The 22,926-nt window shown below is 50.7% G+C and overlaps 1 protein-coding gene across 1 annotated transcript in view; it reads left to right on the top strand.

Annotated features, from left to right (window-relative positions):
• BSN (bassoon presynaptic cytomatrix protein) overlaps positions 1–22,926 on the top strand; it is a 71,471-nt gene that overhangs the window by 13,732 nt on the left and 34,813 nt on the right. The window contains exon 2 of the mRNA XM_010561620.1: positions 12,081–12,863. Coding sequence (XP_010559922.1) covers positions 12,081–12,863 — 783 coding nt within the window. The remainder of the gene's footprint in view (positions 1–12,080; positions 12,864–22,926) is intronic.

Raw genomic sequence — 22,926 nt, 5'->3', positions numbered from 1 at the left:
TGGCTTGCAATTAAGTATCCCCTTCTTTGAGGGTATATAATGGCTATAAAAACCTCAATTAACAGTGATGTGGCTTTTCAGGTATGTGTTCAAATTCTGATTGTTCGCAGATTTTTGTTTTAGAGTTGGTTTTTTTACTTAGATGATGACTTATGAGCTGGGTCCAGGTGCATTTGGATGGGGATAGGAATTCCAACACAGAAAGCCTATTCTAATTTATTAAAATAGGTAGCTGGTGACTGGACAAGCTGTTTCTGGTGTTTATGGCTATGCTTGTAAGCCCGTTTCAGGTGCCAGGGCCACACAAGTGGGTCCCTCCAGAAGAAGGCAAGACAGGAGGTGGGTCTGGGGGCAGGTGGTCTGTAGGCTGCTTTGATGGGACCATGCAAGGCTGAGCTCTTTTCATAGCATGCAGTCCTCCAAAGCTGCCCGAGCAGCTCCTAAAAATGCACAGAAGCTGTACCTGGAAGCGCAAAAAAACATTAATTGGGTCTGAAGGCCATGGAGGTGGCATGGAGCCCAGGGGAGATCAAGACCAAGAGTTCTGCAGCTTGAAGGTGGTGGCTGGGTGCCTCTAGGAGACATTTTGCACGTTGTGGCCTTGGTGCCAGGATGTTCTTCCCCCAGTGGATGCCTTCAGCAGAGAAGCTGTTGGCCGACTGTTTTTACTGAATAGAATAGCCGCTGTTCAGTGTTTGTGGTCTGTAGGACGGCAAGTAATGGACTTAGACCGCAAGGAAGATTTAGGTTAGTATTTAGGGAATGTTTTCTAGCAGTGAGGATGGTTAAGCCAAAGCCCCTTTATTCTCCCTTTTGCTGCCCACCCAGTAAATCCACAACTGATGGGAAGTTGTAAAGACCAAATTAGACAAACATCTGTCGGCAGCGATGCAGGCTTGTTTGATCCTGTCTGGGGGCAGAGGATAGAGCCAAAACCTTTCAGAGGCCCTTAAAGCCCTCTTGTCTTGCTGCTTCTGAACACCAGGGCGAAATCCCGAAGCCTTTAATGCGGATTTATTGGAACAAAGCAGCAGTGTAAATAAAATTCAGGCGTGGGAGCATCTATTGGAAAAAGCAGGGAGTGGGGCAGGGAAAGGCAGTGCTGGGTGCCCAGGCTGGAGAAACCCCCCCAGTGCCTCTCATCTGCTTTTCAGAGAGTCATAAAGATACTCAAGGTTTATGATAGGGCCCCGAGCCCCGTGGGAAAGCATTCTGTGTTTGTCCGGGGTCACTGGAGCCCGGAGGCTGTACCTGCCCCTCTGACCGGTCGATGTGTGGTTGGTACAACAGGTTTCCCAGGGCAGTGCTCAGCGCTGCGGTTCGTTACCCCTCTGCCACGGGAAGGGGGCTGCCTGGGATGGCTTCGTCATGGGTTTAGGATTAACCCTCCTTCTGGACACCTTCCAGGTCCCCCTCTCGGGTCTCTCCTGTCTGAGCGTGGTAAGTCCTGGCTGGACGGGACCTTTCTTTCCCCTGCCTCCTCCGCGAGGTCCTGAGTGCCGTCCCTCGTGATAGCCCTGTCAGGCCTCCGTCCTCCAGTGCGCTGCATCCCGCTGTGCTTCACTGCAGCTCTTAAGCTCCGTCACAATCATCTAATGAAATTCCTGGAGAAACCAGTACAGCCAGCTCCTGAGGAGGGCTGTGCGGGACACCCAGCAATGTCCGGACCGTGAACAGAAGGGGGTATGTGCTGTGCCTATCTCCTCCCAGGTGCACATCCAAACTTTGTGCCTATTTATTTGCATCCTCTAAGTAACACAATAACCCAAATAAAAGTACAGGCTGTTTGAGTGACTTCAGGCAAGATCAGACCTGCCCTGGGCAGCCTACACTATTGCTCCTTTGATCAGCATTTGGTAACAAGCCGGCGTGTCTCGGGATCATGGCATCTGCTTGCTTTTCCTTTGCTGCAGCCATAGATTTGTGTTTCATAGATTGTGTGGCTAGCTGGATTATAAATTATTCATGGCAGGGAACTTATCGTGTTTATCTGGAATAATTGAGCAATTAAATCTGTTTAGGTATGTAAAAAGATTGTGCAATAGCTTGTCTATCTTCAGGCCTTAAATTCTGCAAGAGCATTTATTACATATTTAATCCAGAATAATAATAAAAAAGAAAGGCAGAAAATACATTCTGCTTTGATGCATTGATCCACTCTGATACATTAATTTGCAGAAGTTGTTCTCTTCAGCCGCTTCACTCATAAATACTTATTGGCCCAGGATAAATGAGACCTAACTTGGCTCCTTCAGTTTGGAGAAAATGTGAGGCCATAACACCTGGTCTGTGACTCTGTCTCTGAAAATACTTTGGGCTATTTATGCTAGCACCAGGATTGTCTTTATTGTTTAAAACTTCTGTCCCAGATGCTTGCTACTGGGTCAGAGGATCATGATCCTCTCTGCCCTGTACCGTACTCAGATGTTGATGCTGCCAAGGTAATGCAAAGTTTGGGGTGTAAAAGGACCTTCAAATATTCAAGCGTGCTTAGTTTAGTCCCTGACCTACAGCCATTATCTCCTATTGCTGTATTTATCCAGGAGGATTCCCAAAGGAGCCAGAAACTCATGGGCAAGGCTGGAGCAGGGACCACTCATAACTGAGTAAATGTGGAGCCATGCAGTAAATGAATGATGATTTTATTTTGTGTTACCAATAGGAAACTGGGCTGCTTCTAAATTAATCTGTTATAAGTCTATTTATCGAGAGCAGCCTATGCTCTTTATAGCATTATAGCTATGAATTGCATCGCTGCTGTATGGGGTAGCCACTCTGCACCCAGAGAAACCCCGTGTCCTCATGTATTTCTCTGCTTTGGGCAGGAGTACCGGTGAAAGGAAAGTTTTTTGAGCTCTTCCGCTCCCTCCCAGGCTGCTATTTTAGTTCTGCAGAAGACAATAAGTGAGCAGGACCGGAGGCTCCTGTTACTCTGGACATCCGTCCTTTGGCTGGCGGCAGGGTATGGGAGCAGGAGCAGAAAAAGGCAAAGCCAGCCATTAGGCTTTCCTGGACTGCGAGGGCTCGTGTGGAAGTCCCGCATTACGGAGCGGGAAGGGGACCTGGGGCTGCACTTAGAGCACATTGACGTGCAGAGCTCAAGAGGTTAAAACCTGGGGTGAGCTCTTTGCAATCCTCCCTGGCCAAGCCCAGGGGACAGCATCCTCTGAGCGCGTATAGACATATACGTCCAAACCTTTCATGCGCTCCTGCGGACAGGGAACAAAGGCTGTCTAAACAGGAGCTAGTGAGGCAGCAAATTGCACAAGAAACCTTCCCTAATGAACTGGAAGGACTTGTCCCTTCGCCTCGGGCGGTGGCACTGCCGGCGTGCTTAGCTAGGCAGCGCCTTGCTTTGGCAGGGGGACCCACTCTCCAGGGGGAGCGGAGGAGCAGCGCCTGGGTCTGGCGCTGGAAAGGTTTCCTCCTGCCCATCCGCTTCTCTCTGCCAGCAAGGGCGAGTAGTGAAGAACGGGATGCTTGCGCTTACTGAGGAGCTAGCAGCTCAATCGGTGCCTTAGCCAAGGGGGATGCTACTGGGGGAGCACGGTCCTACGTGCGATGGCAGACCAAGGTTAGTTGCGAAGCTGTTCAGCATGCACTTGTTTTCTTTGAATATTTGCTTCATCTCTGCATCGGTGGCTGCGTGGTATGGGTAAAGATCATCCGAATGGCGAGGCGCAGGAGCTGGAGGTTGCCTTTAAAACCCAGAGGGTCTGCAGAGCCTCATGTGGGTTAATGCCTCCTCATGCCCTTTGGGAAGAGAAGACTTGCTCTAGCAGCCTTCAGTTAGTTCAGGGAGTGCTAACTAGAGGAAAGAAAACTGGTTAAGAAGTGACTAATAGGATGAAATGGCACTGTCTTATTCCGCAGCTCGATTCTCTGGACAAGCGCAGTTTCCCATCTGTTATTTGCAGTGAGGGAGATGGGTTTGGGGGTTGGGTCCTCTTGCTCGCCAGCAAGCGAGCAAGTTGATTATCTTCTGGCAAGCATTAGCAGCGTGATTACTGACGGCTGTGGCGGCTTCCTCTTCTGGGCAGGAGTGCTAAGGACTAGATTTTATTTGTATGGAGATGTTTGAAGATAAAGATGAGCATAAGGTGGCCTTTTTCAGAAGTGCCTTGGTGACCAATTCCCCTGTCAATTAAGTGCCGAAACACTCCTAATTGCACAGTTCCTCTAGAGCCCTGGGTTCTCCTCAAACTGTGCTTTAGCTTTGGACCAGGAAGCTTCAGCCCACGCTGCCTGCATGTTTGCGTCCGCCTCCTCTCCGCCTGGATGCACCCGTGAATTTTGGTGATGTCTTGACATGCAGCATGGCCACGGACACACAACAGCTCCTGCACCCCGGGCTGCTCGTGGTCCTCCAGAGGTGCCTTAGGAGACTTCATCTCCTGACGTTTTCTGTTCCCCCCCCCAGATCAGACCCTGGCTGGTACACCACATTGCCGCCTCCCACGGGATGCTTTGCGGGATTCTCATTTCGTTTGCACGCAGGCTGTGCACTGATCCAAACAACAGGGGCTGCTTTTCCTACCCTCAACGTGCAAGCTTCATGGCAAGCTGTCCCTGCGTTGCTGTAGGAGAAACAGGCAATAGTTCTGCTTTAAAAAACAACCCCAGAACTCCAGAATAAGACAAGTATTTGTATTTGTCGTATGTTCTACCAGCCAGTCTGAGATGGTGCGGGAAGCCTTCTCCATGCAGCGCCTTTAGCTTTTTCTGTGCATCAGCAGCTCTTCCAGGATTTGCTGAGCTTTCCTTGCTCTCCTACAGGCATTCCCACCTCCTGGCTTCCCAGGAGTACCCCAGCTCCCCACCGCAGCTTGCTGTTCCCTCTGTTCTCTAGCCGAGGGCTGCCTTCTAGTACTGCCTCTTCTCTTGGATCAGGATGTTGCTTTAATTGCAGGGTACGTGGCTTTGGCAGATTTCAGCATGACAATATAAAATGCAAGACGTACTCCCCAGAGAGCCCCTCTAGAGTGGATCCGGGAGGCATGGAGGGGAAGGGACGTTTCGCTGACTGGCTGATTTCGTGAGACAACAGTTCGTCTGCAGGCAGAGCTGATGAATTGAAGGCACGTAAGGACACTCTCAGGCAGGTCACTGGCAGCTCTCGCAGCTCTAAGGAGAGGCCAGGCTGTTGCAGTATTCCTCCAGGATAAGCCAGTAGCACCCATTAATGAAACCCTTCTTCATCCAGTCAGCAATCCTTGGCGTTGAGCCTCCCTATTAGCCTGATTAACACAGTACCTTCATTACCCTATTCCAGCTTTGGTTATTTTTATACTTCTCTAGTTCTGGCTGTACTGGTGCCTGCGAAAGGCAGAGGAGGGAGCTGTAACAGTGGCCTTGGGGTGCATCTGTTGGGGCTTGGCTTTGTCGGAGGTGGCTCTGGGGCAGGAGCCTGCTTGGGGCTCTCAGAGTCAAAGAGTTCCTGTGAAAGCTTGCTGTCTTGCTCTTTCCAAAAATGTGGGGTTTTTTTCCAGATTTCCAGTTTTGTAGAATATTAAATATACATGTTTTGGGCAACTCGGAGAAAACCCACGTTCCTTTTCTCCTCTGATTTCCCATGAACTTGGCTTCTTGGTTTTGTTAGTTGTGCACCCTGTTGTCTCATGCCAGGGGAGGAGGATGGGTTGCATCTTCTGCTGAACAAAGCTCCTTTGCTCCGTCCTGTTCAAAGTGGTCAACTTTGGATGGGATTTATCACGCTTGACTCGAGATGACTTGGGAGCTGTTCTTCCCAGCCTAAAATAATCATTTAAAGCAAGTCAGATGGACTGTGCTCCTGCAGTGCCCAATGGCCTCCTCTGATACGAGGTCGTATAGCTAGCAAGGTCAGATGGCTTTGGCTGCAGTGATGTGTTGTAAATGCGTAAAGCTGGTGAGGAACCATTCAGTCTCAAGTCTGCAAAGTCTTAAACATGGTTATCTAATGCTTTCCTATTTTTTTTGGCTTTATTATATTTATGTAGTAGGATAGCATCCTGGGTGAACTCCAAACGATTCAAAATAACCAACCCTCAGCAAAGACAGAATTATTCTTCATTATAATCCTAAATTTTGGCTTGAAGAGGTCTTGGATGTTCAGTTAAGAAGTCTTTCTGCTTACAGCTCATTTTAAAGCTTTTCCTGTCTACTGCAAAGGCTGAACTCTATACTTGAGATACTTTTAGAGCTGTATTGTCTTACCTCAGGAGAACAAAACAACCTGCACATTACCAGCACTCCCTTGCATCTCCTGGTAACAAATCCCAGGGACGGGCTGTTTCCATATAGTTTCCTAAAATAGGTGGTGTTAGAATAACTTCAGAAGCCTTATAAACTCAAGCTGTCTTTATTGTTTCAGATAATTTTTAACCAGGTGCTTTTCTTGGTGTTTTTCTAGAGGGATCGGTAAGATGCAGCGCATAGGGATGCTTTTTGGTCCCCCATACCTGTGCAAAACCCTGCTCTCCTGGACTGCACCCCTCTGCAGAGGGTCAGGATCTGGCCCACCATGCCTATGCCTGTCTATAATTCTTATCGGTGTTTAAATCTGCCCTGGGCACAGCCAGCATGTGCTGTGTATGTTGCTGCTACAATTTTTTTAAGGAAATGCTGATTGGAAAGTTTTCATTCCTAATAGGATTTGCAAATGGTTGGTGCTCGCAGCTGCAGGACGGCATTGAGAGGGGGAGGCACATCTGGCAGCAGTGACCCCACAAGTGCTTGCAGGTTGCAGACCTGTCCATGCATTAGGGAATAGCAGGATTTGGGAAGGGGGTTAGAGGAATAGTCTGGGATGTCGCGGGGGTCTGCGATGGGAAGGGTAATTCTGGTGGTCATGGGTGCATTGTTCGCTGCTTGCTAGGCTGGGGCAGGTCAGATATTGGATGCAGACATGCCAAATGTCAGTAAGGATGGGATAGTTCAAACTTTCAACGCTTTTGAGATCAGTATGGGTATAAAATACCCTATGGATAAAAGGCCTGCGAGCTTTACCTCCCTGATTCTTCTGCTGAGCCCAACAGCATGTGTATAATTTGCTTTAATGGTTAGAAACATCTGCTGTTAAAAGTGATGCTTAATATATTTGGCTTCCATTTCCAGTCATTAGTTCTTTTTATGCCTTTTTCTGCCTAATTAAGAACCTTTTAGTACCTGATATTGTTTCCCCTGAATGTGCTGCTATATCGTAATCAAGTCACTTCTTAATCTTCTCTTTGATAAACGAAAAAGATCAACCTCTTTAATTCTCTCATTTCAGACATTTTCTGCATCCCTAGAATCACTCTTACAGATCCGGTCTATATCTCCCGCAGTGTTTTACTAATCTCCTTAAAATGTTGGTGTGGAACCATTGAGGGCTCTGGAAGGAGTCCCTCGGTGCTGGAAGAGGAGGCTGAGCCACCTCCTCACTCCTACCTCCAGCTCCGGGCTTCCCGCATGGAGCGAGCACAGGTTTGCCACGCAGCAGACATGCGTCTTCACCGATGTTTATCATTTCACCAAAATCTGCCGTGTGTGAATGGTGTTAGCCATAATGAGATGAAGACATTACCAGAGAGATACCTAAGCAGCGGTGAATCCTTGTTGTCTCCCAGATCAGCCAGGCAACTAGTCCTAAATCCATTTAGTGTATTCACTATTCATATTTTATAATGCTTTTTTTTGTCAGCATGTCATGCATTACTAGGTCAAAACACCTTTTGGACATCAGGGATATTGCTTCTGTGCATTACTAATATCAAATGTGCAGAGAATAAAATCAGGTTTGCTTGCTGTGACCTATTTTTCCTAAAACCACGTTGACTGGCATATATGCGTGCCCTTCAGGTCTCTGCTGTGTGAATCCAGCACTTTCTGTCTTGGACAGATGTCTGGCTAGCTGTCCCCTTCAGGCCATACCTTTGCCTTCTTGGATATTCAAGCAGAAGACCCTTCCAGTCGTCTAAAATTTCCTCTTAAAAATGAACATCAGCACGCAGCAGTTTTCTTAGCAATCTTAGATCTCTTGGATGCAAAATTATTCAGATCTGCCAAATTTAAATATCTTCTGGTGCTGGTAGATGTTGTTGAATGTTCTTCTTCATTGCTAATAAGCTGGAAACACTTCATCCTCATAATGAGTGTTATCCTGCTTCTTCCCAAATGTTCAACGACAGTAATTACAGCACGTCTGCCATATCTGTCTCATTAACAGCTTTACCATCTCCACCCAGTGATGGACCCCGTCCTTTCTAGGATGGCCTTTGTCCCTAATGCCCTCAATCAATCCTTCCTACTGCTGCCCAAGAGACTTCTTCCTGAAGCTCCTTTATTTTCATATAGCTTAAGCACTTCACAGCTTCTCAGTTGACATTGGTGTGCTGAGCTGTGATATTTGCTGATTTTATATTTCTAATGGTGCCCTCTGTTTTGCACAGCAGCCACCTTCCCTTTTAGCTGGCCCCATTTGTTCTTCATTGAGGCATCAGTTTGGTTTCAGAGCTATCATCTACATCCCCATTTTCTTTGTATTTTTCAGTAATTCCCCCAGGCAGATTTCCTAGGGTGAAGGAGATTAGCGTGCTCTGAGCAGCCAGTCTCAGACTATTCAAGAGAGTGCAGTTTTGCCTGCCCTTATTTTAGGGTATAACGGTGACTTCAGCATTCCCAACAAGGTTAGCTGGACCTAGAGTTTTCAATAATGTTGGGTTTTTCTCTTCTCACCGATAGACGTTTCATTCTGCTAGTTACCCACAGTGTTAGCAGTGATCAAGAAAGTAGGATAAATTATTCTTTTCATATTCTTGCCCCCTATTTCTCTACTGTTTTCTGAGCATCTTCCCCTGCATGATGAGTCTGAGGCAAGAAGAGGAGTGTTTGGAGGATGGCAATGCGAGCCAACCGAATAGTTCACAGTTTCATTTATTTCTGTCTTATTTGTCCAGTTTTCCACCAAATCAAAACTTTCAGGGGTTGGATTAATAAAGATTTGTGCCCAGGCTTTTCCATCCTCCTTTCTCTTTCTTGGGGGAAGGATGTTTGGCAACACAACTTGGCCCTTCCTCTTTACAATCTTCCCTCCAGGATCCTTTAAGTTGTCTTTGATCTGTGTAATCCACACGTGTCATCAATTGCATCTGTAGAGGCCAGTCAGGCAATTTGTGATAATCCCAACTAAATTTACATTTCAAATGCTTGCTCTGGGAGTGCACCTCCCCGCTGTATTCCCTGCAGCTTTCTCCTGATCCTCAGGACAAGACGTTCCTCAACAGTTGCTCATCAAGTCACTGAGAACAATCTGATGGTTCCTATGCCATCTGAAAGCCCCCTGGCTTTTTTCTGTCTTGGTCGCATAAGCCAGGTTTATTGTGGAAAGTGAGAAAGCGCCAATGATCATGTTGCTCCCCAGCCCTGGGCTCAGGAAGGTCCTGGTGGGCTTGTCCATGAGCCGTATGCAGCTTGCATGGGCACGGGACCCGGGGACGGTACCTCCCGGTGCCGGGCAGCAGTTCTCCTGCACAAGCCTCGGCCAGGGGCAAAGCGGGCACCATGCGTGGTGCAGGCAGGGGGTGAACCAGCAAAGCCGGAGCTGTGAGCTGTTCAGTATTCACCAGCAGCACTTGCTTCTCGTTAAAGCTGGCAGACAGTCAAGAGCAATCAATTGAATTCCCTCAATATTTTGTTTGATTGTTTGGAAGTTTATGCAGGAGAGTGGCAAAGTATTTTTCCTATTCCAGAAAATAAGCTAAATCTTGTGCCAGGCTACAATAAAAACAGACTATGCAAAACCAGGAGTGTGGAGCGTGTCCTTTGCCGCATACCTTGCGGTTGCGGTCCCTTAAAATCTAGATGCAAACAGTCCTGATGGCGGGTTTGGGAAGATCTCCTCTTCCCCCAATTTCCACCTCACCGGAGGGTCTTAAAGTGTGGGTAAGGAGATTATGCAGAGAGGGAAGATTTGCATTTCTTGGATACTGGGAACTTTGCGGGGAGAGAGAACCTGAATAGAAAGGATTGGTTCTCCCTTAATTGGAGCTGATGGGGATGGCGGGCAAAGCTGACAGGATTTTGGGAGACACTCTCCTGAAATAGAATAGTGGGAAGAAATTCCAGGGGGTGTGAAAGCAAAAATAACATGGGGAATTCTGTATGTCAGAAGAGAGACAGCAAGACCATAAGAAATTATAAAAACTACAGCAATATTTTCAGGAACTAAATATAATGTGGCTCATTTAGAAGGGCTTAGAGAAACAACGATGTAATGCAAAGTTGCTAGGGAAAAATTGAAGCTGCTTTTTGCTCAGCTCTGAGTGAAATATTCGAGCAGAGGCTGGTAGGGATAGTGGCGTGGGAGCTCAGCAAGCACAGTGAAGGCTGAGAAGAGCACAGAGCCAACGTGCAACCAGGCTTGTAAGGTGATGGGAAGAGCTTTGCTGGAGACTAAGAGGCAATGCAGAGCTCTCTGCCACCCGGCGAGCCAGCCGGGTGCTGGGCAGAGAGTGGAAGGGGCATAGTGGGCAGGTGGATGTTTGTTTGTGCACCCCTCTCTAACTTTAATCCATCTTTCCTAGTTGATCTGAATGTCCTCTATTTTAAAAAGTTATTATTTAAAGGCTGGGCTTTATGAGAGTCTTCCTGGGGAGGGAACCTGTAAGGAGGGGTTCAGGGCACATCTGCCTCCCCTCTCGGGGACTCGCCGTCCTGTCCCATCCCAGGACCTGCCAAAACACCCGACTGCATCTCTGCAGGCAGCTCCTGTGAGCAGGAAAAGGTTAAAACGTGCCTGCGGTTGGAGTAGAGGGGGAAAAACCCTGTGGCCAGGTTATGAATCAGTTGTGCAGCGCCCATGCCTCCAACTGGAGGACCAAAAGGCCACGCGGACCTGGAGACGTGGGGCTGGGTGAGGCGATGCGGCTCGTGCTGGCCCGTGGGACAGGCAGCCCCAGGAGAGCGCAGGGACTGGGACCCGTCAGGTGCTGCACGTGCAGCAGCCTGTGCCAGGCTCTGGGTCCACTTGTCCTGGACGCTGATCCAGTTTTTGGGAATGCTCTGGTCCTTTTTGCCACCTGAGTTGCTTGTCTCGGAGAAATCTTTTGCAGGCAGACCCAGTTGTCCTGCTGACTGTGCTATATATTAAAATTTGCACAGCCGCTGAGCATCCTGGGGATTCGTCATATGGGAAGGCTCACAGCTTTTATACAGCCTCTTTAATTAACTTAATTCAGACATTAGCGTGTCACAGGGAATGTCTCTCAAGGGGGGAAGTCTTTCATTTATCACCACTTAGCCAGGGAGCATTATATTTTTCATTTGCATCCAAAAGTTCATTGTGGCGAGAGTGCGAGTTAACCACTTAATCCCCTGTCAGCACCTTGCCAGCCCAGCAGCACAGATGCATCGTGCAAGCAGAACCCGTTCCATGCTGGTCCCTTATGGGCTGCAGTGCCAGATTTTTGGGTGGGATATCACAACCACTGCACCAATTCAAGAAAAGCCATCTCTGCTGGCCCCGAGGAAGCATCCGGCATGTCACGGCGGCTTTTCCTCCGGGAGGTACCCAGTGGCAGTAGGCAGCATGCTGGCACTGGGGAGCGTTGCAGTTGTGCACATGCATTATAGCAGCATTCCTCTAGAGCTGCGCCAGACCTCCTGCTCCTGTCTGAGGGGCCCTGGCTGTTTTCTGTGCTAGCTCTGGTTGCCAAATGGGAGGGAAGAAAACGGGCTTTAGGGAGGTGGTGGGGCCGGGAACCCTCAGAAAGGCCGCTCTCTGCTGAGAGAGGCACAAAAAGCACCGTCTGCAGGCAGAGCCTCGTGGCTAGCAGAATCTTTACAGCAGAAGCCTTGGAAGCAAACCAACGCTAATTAAAGCTTGCTTTCACACCAGCGTGTTGTGCCGTGGGTACCTGTGACAGATGGGGTCTGTTCGCCCTGACTGCAAGATACTTTTTGTGAAGAATGTGGTACCAAAATGTTTTTCAGGGGTTGATGGCTTGTTCCTATAGCTCCATAGGGTTTGTTTAGGGGAACCTAAGGGTGCACTGGGGCTGCCTGCGGGTGGCTCTAGCCTGCCCACCGCTCACTGCCCGTGTCCTCTCCTTGTCTCGCAGGTGAAGGAATGGTTGTGCTTGAACTGCCAGATGCAGCGGGCGCTGGGGATGGACATGACCACCGCTCCTCGCTCCAAGAGTCAGCAGCAGCTGCACTCTCCTTCGCCATCCCCCTCCCACTCCCCGGCCAAGCACCCGCAGCCCCCAGGTGTGGATAAGTCCCCGCCGGCCACCCGCACCCTGCCGCCTGAGCCACCCAAACCTCAGCCCACGACGCCGCAGAGGGAACCGCACGGCCCAGGCCAGCCAAAACCTCAGGAGGCGGCCAGGTCCTCCCCACAGCATCAGCAAGCCAAGCCTTCCTCCTCTGAGCAGAGAAAGACGACGGGAGACGCGGGGGCGAAGCCTGCTGTCCTGGCCCCTGGGGCTGGACCACAGGAGCAGCCCCAGGAGGGGCTCACAGGGAAGCTCTTCGGCTTCGGAGCATCCCTCCTGACCCAGGCGAGCACGCTCATGTCCGCCCAGCCAGAGGCGCCCCCTCCAAGCCAGCCGTCTCCTGGCAAAGTGCCTCCAAAAATCGTCTTCAGCGATGCCAGCAAAGAAGCTGGTCCCAAAGCCCCGGGGGCACAGGGCCGGGCTGGTGCCGCACCGGCCGTGAAGCCGGGCAAGCCAGAGCAGGGTGTCAAGCCAAAGGAAGTGCCGAAAGCAAAGGTCTCATGCCCCCTCTGCAAGGCGGAGATCAACGTGGGCTCTGGCGAGCCCCCCAACTACAACACCTGCACAACCTGCCAGCAGCAGGTCTGCAACATGTGTGGCTTCAACCCCACGCCTCACCTGGTGGAGGTAAGGGGGCTGGCAGGGGCGGGTGCCTTCCAATCCGAGGGTCGGTGCTCTCTCTTTGCTTAAAATGGAGAAAAGATGGTGCATTTTCCTTCAAAGGTTTGAAAAAGCCTTTAAGAAGCTGCTGAAGCCAAGTCCGTCCTGGGGGAAGGTCCAGGGCTGGAGGCCATGGTCTTCCACCTCTTGACAAAGGCATGGATTTTGTATGTGTACACTGATTTCATGCTGGTTTCATGCAAGGAGCGGAGCAAAGGGTGGCTGTTGTTCAGGGCATCCCCAGCAGTGCCCAGTGCTCCCCAAAGGTGTCCAAGGGTGAGGAAATAGAAACAGGTCATGCGGGTGCAGGTGCCAGAGTCACCTCCTCCTGGTACTGTGGATGGATGCCTTGGCCAGCCTTGGGATGAGGCTGGTGAAGGACATTCTTGCAGCTCCTGCATCCTCAGATGGTGAAGGTGCAAGGAGAATGGTACGGGGGGAAAGTGGCAGGACTTCAGCAGGAGGATTTGAAATCAGTTGAGGGCATGCAATGGCCTGTTGGAATTTACTGCCCTCTCCAGATGGCAAGAGCCCTGCTTGGTTGCGTCTGGGTGCAGGGCAGGGGAATGGGCTGAGCACAGGATGGATGTGGAGACATCCACAGTTCCGTTTGGATGTGAATTGGCTGGGTGTCTTGCAGCCTGCTGAGATGGAGTGCAAGGAGAGGAAAAGGGAGGTTGAGGTGGTCCAAGGTCCACCCAGTCTCACCAACTGTAGTCGAGGAGGTCTCTGAATTGTTGTGATGCCCACCCAGATCATCATCCCAAGCACCAAAAAGGCACCTTAGCCAACTCTAGCCACCAATGCCTGGAGAGGACAGTGGCGCAACTGAGGCTCAGGTGGAGCATCCTCCTACCCCTTCCACCTTGGGAGGGAGGTCTTCCAGACCCTTGGAGAAGACCTCTGTTAAAGTCTAGACCCTCACCCCCTCCTCTACCGGTGATTCAAGACCCTTACAAGAGGAGGCCAAGGGCTTTCTTCTGGAAGTGCTACATCTCGCAGCCAGTAAGACACAAACCCGATATCATTAGCACATGGAAAAGTTAATGGAAACTTTAAATGACCAGAAGTAGGATTGCTAATCTTGGCTTCGTTCCATGGTGGATAATTACATTTTATGTCCCTAGCTCCTCCCTGCAGTTTCAATTACACCCAGTAATTTTCTCCTCTTCCTGAAGCTGCTGCTGTTCATGATCACATTCGCAGCGGAGGAGAGCCGCTCTCCCAGCGCTGTGCACAGCATGCGTGTGGAGGTGTAAACCCATCAGATGGCCGCCTCCTTGTGCATAATGTCATTTGCAATGGAAATGCTCTGCTTGTTGCTCCTACCACTGTTTCCTTCCTACCCAGAGGCCTTGGGCGAAAAAAGATGGTGTCCAGGTGTTTAGTCTCTTGGGTAGGGCTGAAGCCCCATTTTGGTGTGCCCTTGGGCAACGATGTGTTTCCAGGCTTCAGAAAGCTCACGGGTTGGTGAAATGGCTTTAACGTGCTCCCCTTGGCACCCGCCTGTTAATTAATTCATTAGAGAATTAATTTGGGATTGGGTTGTACCTGATAACATCGTGCTCTCTGCAGGTACCACGGAAAGGTGATGTCTCCCCAGCACTTGTCTCCAGGGTCACTAGCTGACACCTGGGATTAAATTTCGGATTTTGAAGGCTGGACTCTGTCTTGGCTCCCTCAGCTCTTGAGTAAATGCCTTCAGACGCCTTTGGCAAACTCACCCTTGCACTTATGTCCCTCTTTTAGGGTTTCTTGCTGCTGCTCATCACTGCAATATCTGTGTGCCTTCACATAGAGTGAAGACCCACAGTGAGGTCCCACTGGGGCTTTGTGGTGTCTTGGGTTTTTTTTCCCCTTTACGCAGAATCATTATCTGCCTCAGAATGGATGGGATGGTTTATGGGATTTATTTTTTTTAAGAGTTGAGGAAGAAATGCAACACTTGAGCTGTGAATGTTCTTAACAAAAACTTTCTGAGGAAAGGAAAACATTTCAAGATCTGTTAACACAGTTGGGCATTAGGTGTGCTTTATCTTCTGAGAAAATTGCTCTGTGGTCTGATGCTCTTTTTCCCTGCAGCTCACATGAGCTTGTCCCAAGCCTCAAGACTTGTGCAAATACCAGAACTTGCTCTTTGAAGTAGTGAGGCTTGATCCATTAATTGCTTTATGAATTAGGACCTTGAGTGTAAGCTGCCCTTGGAAGTTGTGTGAAAACTAATGAGGAGATTTAAGGCCAAGTCTGGTATGTGCAGAGGAGCATGAGCTGCGGGTGAGACAGACAGCACTCTCTGTATGTACCGCTGGAGCCTGGGCAAAGTCTTCACCCCCAGCTTCAAACGGTGTGAGTCACAGGGAGGGAGGGGGCATGGGCCACGGTGGCCTGGTTTTTGGAGGAAGGATGGAGTTTTGCAGCAAAACAGTGCTAAAAGAATGCATTTTCTGCAAATAAAGTTGTATCATCACTGCAAGCAGTCAAGGCTTTGTCACAGTGTTGTCGGTGGGCTGCACATGATTACAGTTTCATAGCAAAACCATGTAACCAACTTGGCAGGGGAAAAAACCCTAAATAATGTTTGCATCCTCATACAGGACAAGTATTTTTGCTAACGAGGTCATCTTCACTGCCAGGGAGGCACTAATGAACTTGCGCTGAGGGATACCGCTCTCCCTGTATCAGTGCGGGCTGTCACAGCTCAGTGGGAAGCATCACTCAGACTGATACTGGTACTTGTTGGGGGGCTGGGTGACCCCAGTAGTACAACAGGAGCTGGAGGGCACACTGGCAGCACCGCTACCCTGGGGACCCTGGCTGCTTGGTGGCATCATGCATAATGCAGAGGGTGAAGAGCATCCTAACACCCACTAACCCTTGTGCTTTAGCATATGCTGACTTTTGAATTCATCGTGGGTATTGAGGAATAGTGGCAAGTGGCTGAGGTGGATCTTGGAAGGAGCATGTGGCCAGAGCAGGTCTTTGGAAAGGGGACAGAGAGGTATGGAGGAGCTGCATGGTTAGAGAGACCCCAAGAGATGTACTAGCCTGCTGGTGGAGGTGAGACCGTGTTAGGCTGTTGCACACCACTGGAAGGACACGTCCTGCTGCACGTCTGTGTGTGTTTCTGCCACGTGGATGGGTGACCAGCAGGACATGACAGGTCCCAACTAGCTGGACACATAGTCAACATCAGGAGGGGCAACTGGTCAAACCTCTGGGCTGCTTTCAGCAGCGGGGGGATGTGGCAGGTGTTGCTGACAATTGCTGTTACAAAATGGGGAGAAGAAAATTGAGAGTGAAATGCAGAAAGTGGGGAAGGCTTTTGGCCCTATCTGCAGCCCCCTAAAACTTCTGATTTCCCTGGAAAGATGCGTTATTATTTAGCCATGGTATTTTCATCCCCATCCCACTCCTGATCTAAAGATGGAGTCGGAGGCTCCGGGTGCCTGTCGTCCCCTCCCACCCTCTGCAGCCGCCTGGAGAGGTATCCAAGGAGCTGCCTCCTCCCCAGCGTTTCATTCAGCCGAGTGCACTCAAACCTAGCAAAAGAGAAGAAAATACTAAAAGTGCTTTTTTTTTCTGTGGACTCACCGGCTGAGTTACACAGGTGCCGAGCCACCAAAGAAAAGGATAACTTGTACTTCCCTTGTTATCTTTCCACTGCGGTGGGCTTCTGTAGTCTGGTCCAGGTGAAGGTTGCTCCAAGAGCATCCCGCCTGTGAGCAGCTGGGTAGTGCCTCCAAGCCAAGAGCTCCCACAAGATCCACCAGCAGGGCTGGCTTTCCTTTGGCCCTGGGGCTTGGTGGGCATGGTCAGAAGATGATGGTAAGGACTGGAAGCCTAGGGCACTTGAAGAGTTCAGGTACAAGCATGGCATTTTGGCAGCGCATCCCAGGAGAAGCGTGTGGGCTGTGGATGACCAGCAGAGAGAGGAAGCCCAAAAGTGTGCCTGACCTCCACTTCTTTTGCTTGCTCGCCATGGTACATGTTACCCAGCTTTAAATAAGTTGTTTGTGTGAATTACCAGAAGTACAGGTGCCTGGAGCTTCCTCCCACCTCATCACACCTCCTCCAGGACCTGGCTCCTGGGAGCAGCACCATAAGCTGTTCCCACCAAGTCAGAGCTGGTGCTTTGGGGCCCTCCCAAATTCCCTATAGCCTCAGCCTGGTGACATGCAGGCAGGAAAGAGCTTTCCGTTGCAGGAAGACTAAGTGCTGGGCTGTTTCACTGGCAATTTAAAAAATCACGCCTGTTTATGGCAGAGTCTGCTAAGGGAGCAAGTGATCTGGCAAGAGCTGGCTTGCGGCATGATTGCCCTGCACTTGCACAATGCTCTCCTGGTAACCCTGATTGACCCCAATTGACTCCAGGGGGTTTTGTATTAAGGACTGAATGAACTATGCATGTTGTGTTACTAAATAAGCATGGCAGGATGCCCCTTTGCCTAATTAACCAGCCTGAAACAGGAGCGGTGACAAGTTTCGTTGAAGAACGCTGCTGATCCCTGGGTGCCAGGCCATGACCTCCAACGGGTGCCTTACCCTCAGGAGGGTCCTCTTACTGATTTGTGGTACTCACCACAGCACATCCAGATACTAAAATTGCATTTGTTTTCTTTCTGCATGCATGCATTATAAAAAGCATCCTTTTTTATAACACTTGTGTTGTCATGGGCATGCTACTGCGTCTCCCTATCTGGTCTCACCAGTCAGTGCTGTTAGGTTCCCCATTATATGCATGTATAATATATGTATATCACATGCATTATCCTGGATGTGATATCACAAGTCAACAAGATGCAGGAGCAGCATTCGCTTTAGTCCTTCATGGGACAGCTTCCCCTTCTGCTGCTCCCCTTGTACCTGCAGCCAGGTACAAACAAGCCTGTTCAGATGGATTTCTTGCAAAGAGCTTGTGAATCACCGTATCAAATACTTTCCGGAAAGCGCTGGGCCTCTCTTTCCATCACGCTCCAAGACCTCCCGCTGGCCAAAATTGGGCCCTGAGCAGAACAGCTCCCCAGGGCATGATGCTGCACTGCTCAGGTTCGAGATGCTGACGCTGAGGATGCTGACGCTGAGGATGGGGCCGAGCCTGCCCTACTTGCAGAAGCAACCGTGGCAGCTCCTGCGCTTGGCTGCAGGGAGGAACGCCTGCAAAAAAGGGAGTTCAATTAGATGGAAAAAAACCTCCATGAGATCAGCCTTTGTGCAGAACAGGGTGTTGCTGCTGGCAGCCGGAGGATGGGTTAGAGAAGGGGGGCTGAGGAAAGGTTTTGTGCTGAAATTATTTTGGTGTCGGCACATAGATTTCATAGAAGAGGAAAAAGGTGAGTGGGGAGGAGTGTCGGGCTCCTGCCTCGCCTGCCCTCGCTGCAGGTGGGACTGGCAGCCACGAGCCCATGTTCGACCCCCGGTGTGCCAATGCTTCCCTGCCCCCTTCCCGAGGGTCCGCGCTGTTGCTGGGAATGTAATTAGCCGGTAGCTCCTGGCCAAAGAGGATTAGCCAGGTTAAGAGAGTGCCTCCAGCTCAGCGCTGTCTCGGGGTGGAAATCCCAGCCCCAGTCTGGCGTCTGGGGCCACGCACGACTCCTGGGCAGCCCTGCTGCCTCCTTCCAGGGGGAAAAGCAGGATAGAGGTGCCTTAAGAAAAACCTGCCTTCTGCCCTCTGGAACGCAGGCGGTGCCCGTGTTGGGGATCCGGCAGCTCACAGCCCTGCGGAGCCCTGTGTCCTTCCTCTGTGTGATGCTCTATGTATGAAACCCTTCCCAAAGAGCTGCCTGCCTGCGCGTGGTGATGGGGCGGGCGGGTGACGAGCGGGGACAGGCGCGTAAAGTTTGCAGGCATCATTTTTCCATAGGAGTCCGGGTGCTGTTATTCCTACCGGGCTCAGAGGGCTGAAGGGTACCGACGGACATGCTCTGCAGCCCCTGATGTAGCAGGGAGCAGCTGTTGTCAGTCACCCCTTTGAGGCCATTTTCCCTGAAATCGGGCGTCCTGCGATGACAGCTTGGCAGGGTCCCCAGGGCTTGGCTGGATGCTGAGATGGCTGGGTCCCCTCTCTGGGGACAGGAGGAGGAGTAAGTGCCACGCTGAAGGGTGGGCAGGGGGTTAGACCCCAGAGTTCCCTGCAGGAGGAAGAAGTAGCCAGAGATGCGGGCCATAGAGCGCAGCAGTTGCTGTGTTTCTCCTGAATTTTTGTGTAGAAATCACAACTTTTAAAAAATACCCCAGCCCCAGGGCTATAAATATTCCTGTCAGTCACACAAACTTAAGTCAAACCGAGAGCGCTGCGTATGACAGCACAAGATGAAGCTGGCTTCGCCAGTGTGAGCCCTCAAATCCCTTTACGGATTGGTAATTAACAGCTTGCTGTGACTCAGGAGTTTTCTGTGCTGCTTAACCCACTGTAATTAAGATGGCTCCTGCTGCTGGGCTGGGCAATGCTGGGGTCCCCGCTGGGTCCTCCTGCAAGCATGGGGGGCTGAAGTGGGGCTGGGGGTCAGTGGTGATGTGTAACCTGGCAGTCTAGTCTGAGTTAAGAGCGGAGTCCCATCAGATGGGTGATGCACAGCATCCACGGGTGTCCCACCTGTGCAATCCATGTTTCTGTAGCTCTGGCAGCCCCTCTGGACCCCACTGCTGGTTTTTCTGCAGAATCCTGTTAGATGTTACCTCCGTGTCTGCTGCAGACTCTTGTCTTCTGCTGGTCGTGTCTTTGGAGGTTCTAGAACTACTCCAAATGCTGGGTTTCACCTTGCTGAGCCTGCTCGCAGCTTCTGGCCACTCAGAAAATTATCTAAAGAACTGCTGTTCCTTTCTTTAATCAGAAACACCCCCCTCAGAGCTCCAGATTCCTTTCCTCCTTTAGATGCAGTTATATTATTAACAGACAAATGTCAGCCGTATGTGAACCCTGCTGATTAATGCTTCAGAGGAAGCCGCTGCCCGCACCTGCAGATTGTTTTCAATGGTTCATAAAACCAAACTATATATTCAGAGGGGTGACTGTGGCTGAGCGAGGTAAGGGATCTCTGCCTTCCTCGCTTCTAAATGAAGATGTATTTGAAGTGAATGATGCTTCCCCAATGCCAGGCTGGTTTTCCAGAGCATATTTGCTGTGCCGTAGGACTTGGAGCTGCTGCCTGTTGTATTGCTGTGCTCCTGGGCTAGCAAGCTGCCTGGGCCAGCAGTGCCAAGGCATCCTCCCGCGCTGTCTTGCCGGGAAGGCAAGCAGGTATGTCAAGAGCAAAGCCCATGTGCTCGCTGTGGCAGTGCAAAGATTCGGGCTTAAAACAGGGAGCCCTTTGGCTTTTGGGGCATCAGTATTGCTGCTGTGGGCCAGCCCGTGGTGCTGGAGGTCAGGTGGGTACCAGGGCAGACACGATACCTGAGACTCCACCATAGATTTCCCTCTCAACAGCCCAAAAGCATGCAGGCAGCTGCCGTGGTGGAGTCCCCACCTCGCTGCAGGGTGGGTGGCTGCCCACACCTCTGCCTCGGTCCTACAGCCCCCACGTACCAGCCGCTGCCCGGGCATAGCAGCCTGCTTCCAGGGCGAACAAGACCCACGGGACAATATTCTCCAAGAGGGTGCCGCAGGCAAACCTGCAAGACTCAACGTCTCGCCGTGAGTCGTAGCAGCATCACTTGCTGCCGTTAGTGGCAAACCACCCCCCGTTGCTCCCGCAGAAGGTAGTGATGTGTGTGGGTGGGCACGAGGCGGTGCTGGCAAGCCCTGGGGGAGCAGGGGGGGCTGCTCGGGCTCCGCTGAGCGGGGCCAGTGACTGCAGCCGACAGAAGGGAGGTTCTGCTGGTTCCTGCCGCGGTTCAGGCTGGGAATGCCAAGGGCGACTGGTATCGCCCATTAGGCAGCAGTGTGGATTTAGTTCTGCTTTAACTGATGGTGAAACTTCATCTATGTGGCGTTGATTGTGGTGTTTCATAGGAAGTGCCGAGGAATAGTTCAGGGAAACGCTTTTTGCCCATATAACATGGATAGGTCTTCGTGCCAGATCCTGTCCCCTGCTAAGCTTTGATTGCTTTTCCCAGCAGATGCTTATTTTGGTAGGTGTTGCGAATCTGCTTCTAAGAGGTATTCTGTCCATGAAAGTTTTGTGGCACAGACTCATCCTTCAGAAACCCACCCAAGCCATCCTCGAGTAGACAGAGGGGACTGTCACCTTGCAGCAGGGACGTGGAGACAAACATACAGGGGCTATCACTGGGAGAGGATTTGATATTCACACGAGTTTGGTGCCATGAATATTAAAATTCACCAACCTGGGAAAGGCCTGAGTAACTTTCCATCTCCTGAATGAGGTTTCACAGTTCAGAGCTGCTCTGGGAAAAGCTGAGAGAAGATCAGTAACTGCCCTATGCACCTTGTTAGGGACTTTCTTGACCTTGAGAAGCTTTGAAGAGAGTTACTGTTGTACACATGAAAGGTTGAAGGCAGCAAAAATAGGCAAAGTAGAAGCACAGAGAGGAAGCAGGACAAGCTAAAGCTGCCATAGTGTTTTATGGATATCAGAAAGGTTTTTATAAATAAGTGCTGGAGACAAAAAAACCCCAGTTCATTCACAAAATTCAAGTGTACCTGGTTCTAGCACAGAATCTTCTGCCTTTGCTCTTCAAGTCAGACCCAGCAGCTGTGCTGGTGGGGCAGCCCTGGAGCCCCATGCCTCAAGAAGCCCCGTGCCTCTGCTGATTTGGGCAGTGTCACTGATGTCTACTGCAGGACCAACCCAAGAGATGTCCTCATAACTCGTCAGATGAGCTCCACTCGCAGGGAGTCGATGCAGACCTCAGCAGACACGTTGTTCAGGCACACAACTGGCACAGGGGCAAAGCGAGAGGTTCCCGTGGCATCCTCCTGAAGGTGTGCCAGATGCAACGAAGAGCGGGAGATGCTGAAGGAAAGCAGGGGAGGAGGAGTGTGGTGTTACAGGGGAGGCATGGGGGCTCTCAGCGGGATGGGGACAGCCTGGACCCTCATTCTTACTCCTGCTGTATCTTGTATTGAACAATTAGTGGATAAAGAAGCTCAGGAGCAGTCCTCAGCACAGGGACCGGCACCCAGCATCAGTAGGTTATCACCATCTCTGCCCTGGGAGAGGTGGTGGTGGGATCAGAGTGGTCTAGACTGGGGACGCTCAGTGGCCTCCAAACATGCTACGTAGGATTACAGACTACCGCTTTAGGGGTAGTGTTGCTTGGATCATGTCTGTGTTGCTCAGCTTGGTGGGATGACTTGCTGGGGGGTGGTAGGATGTGGTAGCACTGACCCTTGAATCCAGGCTGCTCAGTGGGGTGCGTGGGCTCCTGTGTCATGAGACCTCTTCCCTGCCCACAGCAGGGGCTGCTGGTGGAGATGGAGAACATCTGCCTGTGGTGGACATTGCTCTTAGGAAGACAAGAAGTCTGTGGAGGGGGTTGGGTTGGAGGGGACCTGTGGAGCAGCAGGCTCTGAGCAGCACTGTGGGGACTAACGGTGGAGGCGCGCAGTCCCCAGGCAGGTACCAGCAGCAGATGGCAAGGTTGGTGGGACCGTGTAAATCAGGGTCTCGGTCTGAAGATGTAGTGGGCAGAGAGAGAAATAGCTCTTTTTGTTAGAGATGGTGAGAGAATTTGGCTGTTCAGCCTCTGTTTCCACCCCCTGGGAGCAGGCACAGATTATCCTGACATGCTTGCAGGCCGTTATACAACCTGGAGCTTTCTTCTTCCCTTTTTTTTTTTTTTTAACATGCCATGTTAGTACTTTATTTGGGAACATGTTGGGACATTTAATTGAGCGTTTAATTGGCTTTGTAACACTGACTTTCTGAGTGGGTTGAGGGGGAGGCAGCTTTAGGGCCGTGCTGCAGTGGAGATGGTTTTCCAGCTGTGATGGGAGCATCTCAGACTGACTTTGCTGGTGTTGATCCACCTTCCAAAGCAGCATTGTTTCTCCTAGTGAACTCAGTGGCATTTTGCAGTTGAATCCCACAGTCTTTAGCATCTGTAAAGGTCCATGGAACAAAATTGGAGT

This window comes from Haliaeetus leucocephalus, unplaced genomic scaffold (genome assembly GCF_000737465.1).
Source record: "Haliaeetus leucocephalus isolate CR32 unplaced genomic scaffold, Haliaeetus_leucocephalus-4.0 Scaffold148, whole genome shotgun sequence".
NCBI classification, from domain to species: domain Eukaryota; kingdom Metazoa; phylum Chordata; class Aves; order Accipitriformes; family Accipitridae; genus Haliaeetus; species Haliaeetus leucocephalus.
This window is presented reverse-complemented; position numbering and strand designations above follow the sequence as displayed.